This window comes from Acomys minous (assembly GCF_964271855.1).
Source record: "Acomys minous genome assembly, chromosome: 19".
NCBI classification, from domain to species: Eukaryota; Metazoa; Chordata; class Mammalia; order Rodentia; family Muridae; genus Acomys; species Acomys minous.
This window is the reverse complement of record NC_140499.1, coordinates 8,137,542-8,150,378: the sequence shown is the minus strand read 5'-3', so window position 1 is coordinate 8,150,378 and position 12,837 is coordinate 8,137,542. Positions and strand designations below refer to the sequence as shown.

Sequence of the window (12,837 nt, the reverse complement as noted above, 5' to 3'; positions counted from 1 at the left end):
TTGTTTGTTTGTTTGTTTGTTTATTCTAGACAGGGTTTCTCTGTGTAGCCTTGGCTGTCCTGAACTCACTTTATAGACCAAGCCGGACTCAAACTCACAGTGATCTGCCTGCCTCTGCCTCCCGAGTGCTGGGATTAAAAGCATGTGCCACCATGTCTGGCTATCCAAATGTGCTTTCTAAATAAGCAGGTACCTCTGTATCAATTAATGTAAAGCTGACAGAAAAAATATTATATTTTTCAAGTTGTATCAATTGCTCCAGAGACTAGGGAGACTGGGAATGTGAGAAATCCATATACATATGTATATCTAACCTCAAGCAAGGCTGTTAATAAAGCTTTTCAGCAACAGATGCTCTGGGGGCTTTAAAAGGGCGTAAAGAGTGAATGCTGCATGTAACACCAGAATACAGATACCATCCCTAGCTGTCTATGCTGTTTCAGATGAGTGCTGCACAGTCTTGAGGCCATCTTGGTAACACTATGCAGCCCCATGGCCTCACTCTAGGGAGCTGCAATCCAGGGCATGTAAAGCTGAGGCAGACCACGCAGCTTTGTAGAACTGATGGTAATTGTAATGACCATGGAGAGTGAGGTCTGCTGTGCTGCCCATGAGGACGTACAGAATGCAGGGCATTCCCTCTGCATGGGACTGAGACAGCCATCCTCACTGCCGAGAGGGTTGACAGCTCACGTCACTCACAGTGATGACCTTCTCCAGATATAGGCTCTCCTTCATAGGCCAAAGGAACCCACTTCATTCAGCCCCACAACCTGGGATAATGTACATCTAATGACTGGTGGAAGGGGAAAAAGATCCATAAAGATCTAGCCCACTTATCTCCATATGAGGAAACCCTACATGGTGAATGTATCTAGGGACTATATTTACATGTTAACAGGAAGCATTTGGCCCAGCAATATTCCAAGGACTAGGGGTTCAAAGCCATTGTTGCTAAAAAGTAACCTAGTCATCAATGCGTGATGGTTGATACTGACTTGACACCTAAAAGACAGATTTCTGGGTGTGTCTGGGAAAGCAGTTCCTAGATTGGGTCAACTGACATGGAATACCCACTCTGAATGAAATGGGTATTCCAAGGGCTGGGGCCCTGGACCGAGCTAACACAAGGGAGTGAGCGAGTATCAGCGCTCCTCTTTGCTTCCTGATGACAGATGCAACTCAACCATCTACTGCACATCCTGCCACGCATTCCCCACTGTGATGGACTGTATCCTCGAACTATGACATAAAGCAAACCCTTCCTTCCTTGAGTTGCTTTCATCAGGTATTTTGTCATGGCAAGAAGAAAAGTTATTAATAACACAAGTCATAAGATGCATTGAACATCCACAACTATAAGACCCACTTTCACAAGTAATTGTGAACAGCAGATAAAATGTTGATAGTTGCCATGTCAGTCAGTCTAAAATCCCTACATATAAGATGAAGAAAAGGAAAAATGGTTTCATCTGCAAATGTATATAAATGTGGTATTTTTTACTGCAAGCCATCAAAGACTTTAAATAATGAGGTGTAATGGCTCTGTTTGCTTTACTACTTTTATGTAGAGCTCAAATTAGCCACAGACAGACAGACAGACAGACAGACAGACACACACACACACACACACACACACACACACACACACACACACACACTCAAAATAGCAACTAGTCACAGAGGCCAAATAACGTTGCTAGGGATGGAAAGTGTTTTAGACACATTGGGTCCATTCAGAGTGGTATGGCCACAGAAAAGTCTGTTCAACCCCCGCTGCTGGGGCAATTCTATATTCACAACCACGTGGTGAAGGTAGACTATCAACTCACAGGAAACACAAAGATGTTCCAAGTGAGTCAAAGACACAAATACTAAGAGATAAAACCTTAAAAAAAAAAAGAGTATTGGCATAGCAAGTAGGTCAGTGGGCACACACACACACACACACACACACACACACACACACACACACCAAATAAAATAATATTTTTAAATGAAATAAAATTCTTAGAAGAAAAGGGCAGAGAGGCTGTCTGAGTAAAAGTGCTTGCGCCAAGCCTGATGACCTGAGTTCAGTCCCATGGCGGAAGGAGAGAAATGACTCCCAGATGCTTTCCTCTGAGATCCACACATGTACTGTGGCATGTGTATGTGGGCGTACATACGTGCACATACATAAACATAGTAGTATTATTAGTAAACTAAACATAACAAAATTGGTCAGGTGACAGTTACTTTGTGAATATGCTAAGCTGTTGGACTGTTTGGTTTATTGAGTAGACTACATAGTACATGGATGTAATAAGAAAGAAACTGTGGAGCTAAAGATGTGACATTTGGAAACAAAAATTTAAATATAACTCTATAGCAGAATTTTCTGCCTGCTGCACGTTGATAGTGTGAGCATAGTCCACTATTAGGAGCATAAGCCTCATATGTGGGGAAGAGCCAGACCAGGAAGCTGACTATATCTAGGAAAATTCAGATTCCCACCATGAGAGACTGAAACTGTCCCAGCAGCTGACTCACAGGACAACCGTCCACCCTGAACACAAGCTGTTGGTTGTCAACCTCCACAGCGAAGCAAGAGCAGCCAATGCACTTTATTCAAAGCCAACCTCACCTGTGGGCTTTCAGGATTCTCTGGGCGATGGCATCCCCCACTTTGTTGAACACGACCTTATCGTCAGCACAGCTGATGAAGAATTGGTTCTGTGAGAAAATAGGAAACTTGTGAAAGGCCCTGCTTTCCCTGTAGGATGTCCTACAGCGTATACAGAAGGAGGGGACGGATGCTACACTTATTACTGAGGGAAAATGGTTCCCATGGCGACGTTCAGGCCACCGAATCTTTCAAAGAAAATGGCTCAGAATACAGGAAAGTGTTCTCAGACTCCAGGTCTTGTGTGCATGACATCAGTCAGTGCTAATCATACTGTTCTCAAGGGGAGGGCTTCATGGCTGTCGTAACACAAATGTTGAGACTGCATTCGTAGAATGCTAAGGCTATCTCCCAGTTAGGTTTCTGATCCCCACGCTGTACAGATGCTTAGGATTAACCCTTCAACAGGATTGGCAAGCATCCTGTTTTGTCTGAGTTCACTTTTCAGCAGGGCACCCGGCGTGTTCCCTCCAGTGTTTCCTGGCAGCTCCTTTCACCTTGTCCTTTTTCTTTGGGTCTCTCTTGTCTCTGGACTTTCATTTCAAGCAGTTTCCTATCTCTTTCAAGGACTTTTTTTCCCTCTATGGTATGTTTCTATGCATGGTTGTGTGTGGGCACACATGTTTGTACTGCAGAGAGTGCCTGTGTGCACTTGTGGAGGTCCCAAGCTGACCTGAGGAGTGTCCCTTGATGTGTCTCCATCTTATTAACGAGGGCAAGGGCTCCCAGATGAATCTAGAACTTGCAGACAGGACTAGTCTAGTAGCCAGTCTGCAGCCATTCCTGTTCCCACTTGCCAAGGCAGGGCAGGCATCTGTGCTCACCCAGCATAACGTAGCTGCTGAGGGTCTGAACTCTGATCCTTCAAGCTTTTATGGAAAGGAATTTTTTCCAGGGAGCCATCTCCCCAGGTCTCAAGCGCCTTTTGTGTGTATATATAAATAAACTCATAAAATAGAAAGAAAAATGTTTTCATTTTAAGTATTTGTTATTCATAGATCTAGAAAACATTCTTTGAAACCGTTGTTAGAAAATGGCCACCCTATTATCCTAATGATGCAAAACGGTTTGCTGCTGCATAAAGGAATGTCAGAAATAACAAATACTATGAGCACTGCCTATTGAAATTGAATCCAGATTGTTAGGACTAACTTCTGTCAAAATGCATCTTCAAGCAATATTTTCTAATCGTCTCAAGGACTAACTTGCGTCCTTTGATGGCAACAGCATGTATATGAGTGCGCAAGCTTTCATGCGGCAGGGCACAACTGGGCACAATGCCTCCGGAAGGCAGCTTACAGAAAGGCAAGTGCAGCCCCTCACTGGAGAAGGTGAGTCAAACAACTCACATGACAAGGAGGGTTAGCATGTGTCAACAGCTATTAACAACAGACTGACAAACTGCCACATGCCATGTCTGTATGTTTTTCTTTCCTCTTTTAAAGATTAGGGTAAATGCTGACTGTTTGCCCTGATGACTGTCACCCAGAGAAATGCCCACAGCTATATGCGCCTACATGGCACTGCTCACCTTAATGCTGTGCTAGCATGAGGAAGGAAAAGTAGCTTGTGATAGTCATGATGGGAAACTTGATGCACTTTAGAGTCACCATGGAAACAAATCCATGGACCTGTTGCGGGCAGCATATCTCGATTAGGTTAACTGAGGTGGGAGGAGGACCCACTGTAGATGTGGACAGCACCATTCCTTACACTGGGGTGGGGGTGGGGATCCCCAGACTGTTTAAAATGGAGAAGGGGAGCTGAGCACCCATGTCTATCACTCTGCTTCCTGGCTGTGTGTGTGTGTGTGTGTTGGGACCAGACACCTCCTGCTTTTGCTGCCACGGTGGACCATATTCTTTAGACCTGTGAGACAAAGTAAACAAGTTTCTTCTGCCTTAATTGCTTTTGTCAGCTATGTTACCACAGCAACAAGAAGAGCAACTAGTATACCAGTGTTGAGAATTTTTTTTAAAAGATGAAACAAAGTGACTCGGTACTGGATGAGGTAGCTTTCACGGCTTTTGAAATGACAGCATCATTCTCACAGTTAACAGTAGCAAGTGTCTTCTTAAACTCCAGAGAGGACTTCCGTGATGGTCCCACTAATGCCTTTTATCTGCTACATGACCCATGTGAGAAATAAGTAAAGCTACAGTCTCTTGCTGGTGATCCTTAATCAGCTGCCGCTGTATGGACGGGAGGAGAAGCAGGGCTCCAATGGTTTTCCCAACAATTCACTTTTGGCTAAACATTCTATTTTTATTCAATGAGAAAAATAAAACCAGGATAAAGGAGGAAGATGTGTTTTGGTTTGTGTGCCCCCCTCCATTATTTGGTTGTTTTTTTTTTTAATCCAGGGTTCCCAAGGGATCTTTACTATTTCTGCATCGTCTTTGAAGTTCAATTAAAGTTCCCACAGTAAACTCATGTTCTCAGATTTTCCCATGGACTTTGGACACTGGGGTCTGAGAAGTCTTTATCGTGAATAGCTGCTCCCTGCCTCAGCATCCTCACATCTCCCTTTCCCATGTGCTCTTCCCCGCCTCTCGCTACTCCAGGATCCCCATAGCAGGGGTGTCTGGTCCTCTGCATGAGCCACTTACCAGGTGTGTGTGTGTGTGTGTGTGTGCATGTGTGTGCTGTCCTGAAAAAGCACACACGTCATGTTAGACACTCTAACCATAGACCAGTGAAAACTCCCACATCTGTGCTGGGGTCATTTCAGGACAAGGATGTATTCATAAGTGGATACATGTTAGTACAGGGTTTGTGGAGTCTTGACGTGAAGGCGGTGCAGAGTGCACTCAGGCATGCTGGGAGATGATAACACAAATGACCCTAATTAACACTTCTCTGGAATCCTCCCTAACTCAATTCATGCTTATTAATACCGAATTAGAAACAAGGGTCCCTACAGTGTTGCATGACATTTGGTGTTCTGGTTAGTGTTTTGACAACTTTACACAAACTAAAGTTATCTGGAAAGAGGAACCCTAAATTGAGAAATGCCTCCATCTGATTGATCATAAGCAAGGAAATCTGTGGAGCAGTTTCCTGATTGATGGTTAATACAGGAGGGAGGGTCCATCCCACTGGGGGCATGGCCACCCCTGGGTGGGTGGTCCTGGATAGTGTAAGAAAGCAGGCTGAGCCAGCCATGGGAAATAAACCCACAAATAGTGTTCCTCCATGGCCTCTGCTGAAGTTCCTGCCCTGCCCTGATGTCTCCCAGTGACAAAATGTGACATGGAAACCTACGCCAAATAACCTCTTCCCTTGCCCCAAAACAAGTCTGGGTCATGGTATTTATCACAGCAAGAGGAAGTAAGACTATTGGGAAGGCAGCCGGGCGTGGTGGCGCACGCCTTTAATCCCAGCACTCGGGAGGCAGAGGCAGGTGGATCGCTGTGAGTTCGAGGCCAGCCTGGACTACAAAGTGAGTCCAGGACAGTCAAGGCTACACAGAGAAACCCTGTGTCGAAAAACCAAAAAAAAAAAAAAAAAAAAAAAAGACTATTGGGAAGGCAGGCTCCTTTTGTGGTTGACTTGCGGACATACGTACTTCAATATAGATGTAATGCTTGCTGTTCTCTATGACATAGGTGTAGGCGGAGTGGATCGACTCTTCATGGTGTTTGATGCCCGCAGACCAGTCAGCAGCAGACCGGAGCAACTACAAGACAGCAATCAACAACGTGCATCCATCAGAAAACAGAGAAGGGACCGTTCGTACTGAAGCAATGGAGTCACTCCTTCTAAACCAATGAGGGCAGCGGTTTGAGCCCCACCCCCGGATGGTCCATGGGAGAGAGAGCCAGAGCTAGTCCAGAACACACCGCTGTGATGGCCAATCTTGGCTGTGAGCTTGTCACACTTGGGAAGAATGAGCTTCAGCTAAGAGCTGCCTCCATCAGATTGGCCTGTGGGCATGTCTGTGGGGCGTGTTCTTGATTTCTGAGTGACATAGGAGGGCCCTGCTTACTGTGAGCAGTGCCATACCTAGGTAGGCTGACCAGGACTCTGTTAAAAAGGCGTGAGTATGAGGCAGGGAACAAGCCAGTAAGTGGTGTTTCCCATGGTTCTTGCTTCAGATCTCATGTTGGCTTCCCTGAATGACAGACAGAAACCCTTCCTCTGCAAGAGTTGTCTTTGGCCATTGCATTTATCACAGCAACAGAAAAGCAAGCTGAAGCAGCGCTCTTCCATCCAGCGTTCTTTCCATTCAAAGCTTGGAGACTTAAGATGTGGTTCCTACAAGGGACGTCTCGAAGAGTGATTTAGGTCACTACAACTAATCTAGCGCTGTCCACTTTCACTGTGATGGCTCTTCGGCTGCACCTACACACAGGCCAAGGACCCTGATGTGGGACAGAGATTAATGACAGTGACGTGTGTGTGTGTGTGTGTGTGTGTGTGTGTGTGTGTGTGTGTGTGTCAGCAAGCCTCAGACCTGGTAAACAGTATGTAACTGGTAGTTCACAGTGGCTGCATTATAAGGTGCATTTGTGCTCTGGCAGATCACATCAGAGATGATGCGAAGCAAACTGAGGCTGTGCATAGTGGGGTGGGCACAGGGATGCTGGAGGCATCTTATGGCCTTCCCAAGACTAAATGATCTTCTTTTGCCATTTCTTCTAGTATTTTAACTGTTGCAGTACGACTTTTACATATATATATATACACACAGATATAATAGATACATATATTAAATACTCAGTACATATATCTTGGGTTTTTGTAACTGACTGTTCATCATCCCAGAAGAATCCCTAGAGGCCCACAAATCTGGTCCAGCTGTACAGTGTTTTCCTAACATACACAAAGCCCTAGCTTCCATTCCTAGCACTGCTTAAACCCGGTGTAATTGGCACACACCTGTAACCCCAGCATTTGGAGAATGGAGGCAGGAGGACCAGAAATTCAAGCCATCCCTGGCTACATAGCAAGATTAAGGCTAGCCTGGACTACATGACACCCTGCCTCAAAAAAGTAAAAGTGAGAAATAAAGGAAGGGGGTGGAAGAGTGAAAAGGGAAAGAGGAAGAAATATTTTTAAAATATATAAAAAAATATTTTCTGTTCCTAATTGTAAATGAATGCTGAAACTGTCCCTCATAGAGTCAACTGTAATGTAAAATAAGTGAAAAGGATGATTGAGCAGTTATTAGGACTGTAAATGTAACACAGGAGATAACAGTCTTGCATCTACTACCTATAAAAAAAGGTTGGTAGAGTGCTTAATAATTTTAAAACAATATCTACTAGCCTAAGGCAATGTAACACTAGTGCTTGCTAAAATCATCAACTGTGTTGCCCTCTAAGCTACCTGGTAATCTGATATGAGGTATTTATTAGACAGTTCCACCAACACACAGTTTTATTTCAGTTTATCAGGTAAAACATGGAAATATGTGAAGTGGAAAATGTACATGAACACAAATCAAGTTAAAATAATCCAGGGAATGACAGGATCTCCTAGGAACTGTGCTATTAATCATCAGATAGAAATAAAGATTAAACAGAAGTTTCAACTCTTGGTCTGTATGAATCCATGGTAGATGGTATTGTGAAGTAGTGTGACCCTGAGCATGCATTCTGTGTTGAAAAGGTTCTTAGAGGGCACATCCTCTGTGACTCCAGAGAAGCAGGCACCTGGCTGCACACAGTGTGAAGACAGGCAGGCACCTGGCTGCATACAATTGTAAGACAAGCAGGCATCTCACTGCACACAGTGGGAAGACAGGCAGGCCCCATGCTCCCCATTCTAGCATTAGCACTTTCACCTTGGCCACTCCAATGCCACGGCGGCTCCATTCCCTCTACTAAACAACTGAGCTCTGGGCTCCTCTCTCTCTCTCTCTCTCTCTCTCTCTCTCTCTCTCTCTCTCTCTCTCTCTCTCTCTCTCTCTCTTCCTTCCACCCTTTCTTTCTATCCCTGAACTGCTAAGACAAAATGACAGAACAAACAAGTACATTTGCCATAATGAGATCCCTTTGAATCATAACCTAAAAGCTTAATTATAAATCCCAATGTGCAAAGAAGGATGTGTGATAGTTATGCATGGCTTGCCATGTTCCAGGCTTACATTTATAAACAACCCCAATGGGAACATCCTAGCCTTCCCCTGAGATCCAGAAACCTACTCTTTCTTTTCTCTCTGACCCTTACACTTGCTCTGATTTGAAGACTCAATAAATCCAGGCATGAAAGATAAAAAATGAGCATCAGTCAGATGTCAGAGCAGGTGTCAACTCACATGTCCTATCCAATCAATTTGAAGTGCCTTCCAAGCTATGATGGAAAGAAATTATTGGGGCAGGGTACACTAATCGGCAGCTCTGAGGTTGATTGGTCATGCCTGCCAGGAAGGAAAGGAGGAGAAAGGAGGTCAAATAGCTGTCATTTCCCAGGAAGAACAGGTCTTCAAAGGCATTTGCTTATAGAACCCAAGTTTAGGAAGTTGCTCAACTGCTAAGGGTTCATCATTAAGAATCCACTAAGTCCAACCACTCAGCTTTTGCTCACAATGGAAAGTCACTTAATTAAAAACAGTCATTACCTGGGACAAACTTGAAAGTTAAGTTTTAAGCAAGATAGGAAGGAAAAATGCTTGGGATTATTAGCCATTGACTCTTCTACTTATTGCAATCTGCCAGTCACCACGGAGCAACTGAAGCAGTTGATTCCCTTCGGCTCTGCCTGCACTCTTGCCTTGGGAACCTTGAAGCAGAAAACCACCCTAACTGTTTTCCATCTCCGGTGGTCCAGAGAGTTGTCGGCAGTCGGGGGCACCAAGCACCTGTGCCTTATCGCCATCCATCCTCAGCTTAGCAGTCACTCTCCTTGTTTCAGTACCAGCTTGTCTAATGTTTCTAGTTTTGAAACAACGCACCAGAGACAAGCCTCAGGGCCACCCTGTCGCGTGCAAAAAAAAAAAAAAAAAAAATTCCCAAAATGTGCCGGTAATGAAACCTAACCCACACTTTTCAGACCTGAGATTTGAATACACAACTTGAAAATATACAAAAATGCACAGATTTGATTTGATGGTTTAGGGTCAACATCACAGCAAGGGCTAGAAATGTCCTTTGTATAGTAACCTTTAAAAAAAAAACTAAAAATAGACTTTAGATTAACCACAACCTTTCCTTTCCCATAAAATGGTCCTAAGATAAATGTATAAAGGACAGAAAGGAAGGAAAACCTTCAGGACGTTCCTAGCATCTGTCCCAAGTTTCTTGTTTTTCACAGAATGCTTCTAGCCCTGTAAAATCTCTCTCTCTCTCTCTCTCTCTCTCTCTCTCTCTCTCTCTCTCTCTCTCTCTCTCTCTCTGTGGGTGTATGTGTGTGTGTGTGTGTGTCCCTTCAGGCTGAGGCTGGCATCCATTTGTGTGGATACTCTCAGGTGGCTGAGTCTGAAGAGGAAAGGGAAGTGCTCCCTCAACCCAGCCTCACTCTTCCAGTCTGGCCTAAAAACAACCACAGTAAAGGACGTGAAGACATGGACCTAATTGGCTGTCTCCTCCTCAAGCTCCCTCCTTTCACAGGTCCTGTGACTGCATGCCTTCTGCTTAGCTGACCAGGCAATTTCATAGGAACAGCCTTTTTACTGGAAGCAAAGGAAGAAGTTGGTCTTGGAGCTGAAGCAGAGAAAGAAAAGACAGAGCTGGGGAAAGACATTGGTTGGGAGCAAATATGTAGAGTTGGGCGCTTTGGGGAAACAAAAAGATACAAAAGGAAGCTGGCAATGGGAGATGGGGCTAAAGGCTGTGACAGAAAAAGCACTGCCATCTGTCACCCTGGGACTCCCTGGGAACATGGTGGCCCATACCTAGTCTGTTCTTACAGACAGAACAAGGTCTTTTCCATCCTGTGAGCAGCGCTCCGTTAGAACACACCTACTTCCTCCCATGTGTGTGTGCCTTTCTTTGCTGTGTCTTCTCTTGGGCATCCTGGGAAGGCTTGTAGGATTCTCAGGATTAGAGAGAACCACACAAAGCTGTCTGTGGAAGCTTCTGGAGTCAGTTCTCGTGTCTTGGTGACTTTCTCTAAATGATTGTGCATATGGGCCAGGCTTCCATTCTACAAGGTACGGCTCCTTTCTCCTTACTGTCCCTCTGTATCAGGGTGTGCAAGTGTTTTCTAGGGTGAAAGATTTTTTTATTTACCTTTATTTTATGTGCATTGGTGTTTTGTCTGCATGTATGTCTATATGAGAGTGTCAGATCTCGGAGTCACATACAGTTGTGAGCTGCCCATGTGGGTGCTGGGATTTGAACCCTGGTCCTCTGGAAGAACAGTCAGTGCCCTGGAATGCTGAGCCATCTCTTCAGCAAGTGTTTTCATATTAACAACTATTTGACTCCCTTTTTCTACATGAAGAGTAGCGTGACTTTTCCCATTTGCTTTACCATGTCAAATATTCTTTTTCTCCACTTCAATAAATACACAATATAAAGATTTTGACCTAGAACCCTTCTAATGACCTATCCAGAAAAATGGCATCTTCTTTGTTGCAAACTTTGGAAACACTAGAACAGCAGTTCTTAACCTGCAGATCAATTGACCCTTTCACAGGGGTCACATATCAGATATCCTACATATCATATACTTATATCAAGATTCATACCAGTAGCAAAATATGAAGTTATGAGGTAGCAATGAAGACAGTGTTATGGGGGGGGGCAGTTGCTGCAAGACGAGGAACTGTGTTGAAGGGCTGCAGGCTTAGGAAGGTTGAGAACTGCTCACTGCACTAGAGAAAGCATCAGAGAGCTGGGCCTGACAGAACGGAGGAGGCCTTTCCAGTGGTTGGCCTTCGTTTGCTGGTTTGCTGGCTTTGCTTTCTGTTTTGAGACAGGGTTTCATGTGCCTCAGGCTGGATTCGAACTCATTCTGTGGAAAAAGATGACCTTGAACCCCAGCTGCTCCTGCTTCTACTTCCGTAATCTTAGGATAGCAGATGTGAACCACCACACTTTGTTTAACTGTTGGAGAATTTCACGTGTGCAGATAATGTGTTTTAATCAAATCCCCTCCCTGTGGTCCCTCCCTTAGCCACACTCCCCTCCCAATTTCATGTGAGTTTTTTTTTCTTCTGAGACCCACTGAGTTCCACTTAGTGCTGCCAGTATACACATTGGTGAGGGCCGTATACCAGAGTGCGGAGTGCTCAGTCCTAAACAGAATATATTTCACAGTGCCTTCTGTACTCAAAAGAGCAGTTGCATATCTGAGCTCCCAGTGGCTGTGACTACAAACACAGACCAAGGCCAGACAGTGTCCTACATGGAGAGGGGGAGACGGGCATAAAACTGAGGTGATATTGGCAGTTGATGCTGCCTGGAGAGAAAGAGTCAGTTTTCTTTAGGAAGTGTGTAGTGGTCTGGATAAAACCCCAGGACCTAACGAGCGTCAGGCAAGGACTACACCACAGCTGCACACAGCCCCACGGAGCCTCTCTAGCCCTTCACGTGTGTTAGCTTCCCTGCTCCTCACTGCCCCACCACTGACTGTATGAACTGGGTGGATAGTATTATTAGCCCAGAGGAAAATGTGAACAGAGAAGTGAAGTAATTTCCCCAAGTGGACAGCCTTGATTCTAGAATCCACCTCGTCATAATCAAAATCATGATTCTTTTTTTACGACTAAGAATAGGCCTCTATATTATTAAATAAACTGTGCTCAGTACAGGGTGCCGAGGTTGTACCTCAGTTGGTAACGCCTGCGTGCTATGTGGCGCCCTGGGGTCTGTCCCCAGAACCATACAAACTGGGAGAAATGGTGCACACCTGAAATGCCAGCATTCTGGAGGTAGAGGCGGGAGGATCAGAAATTCGAAGTTATCCTCAAATACATAGCGAGATCAAAGCCAAGTCCAGTCCATATGAGACCCTGGCTGTTAACAACAGCAATCCAGCAAACGCAGATGTAAACTTTACTGTATTTCCCCACGTACTCTGTCTGCAACAGTCATTTGGCTGCTTGCTACAGCAGATGAGAGGGTGGAGGTTTTGAAAACATAACAGTGAATTCTTTTAAGATGAAATAATGAACACAAAGGCCAAGCTCCTGCCTCTTTGTCTCCCTCTGAATTTTCTGGAAAATTAGAGGCAGTGGAGCTTTTGCCTCCCATGTCCAAGGACCTGGGTTCAATCCCCAGTGT

General features: G+C 44.8%; 1 protein-coding gene across 3 annotated transcripts in view; it reads right to left on the bottom strand.

Annotated features, from left to right (window-relative positions):
• Positions 1–12,837, bottom strand: part of PLD1 (phospholipase D1) — a 209,369-nt gene that overhangs the window by 46,577 nt on the left and 149,955 nt on the right. For all 3 annotated transcript variants that reach the window (XM_084768482.1, XM_084768481.1, XM_084768483.1), the window contains 2 exons: positions 6,234–6,344; positions 2,627–2,715 (listed from right to left, as the gene is read on the bottom strand). In XM_084768482.1, the coding sequence (XP_084624608.1) occupies positions 2,627–2,715; positions 6,234–6,344 (200 nt within the window). The remainder of the gene's footprint in view (positions 1–2,626; positions 2,716–6,233; positions 6,345–12,837) is intronic.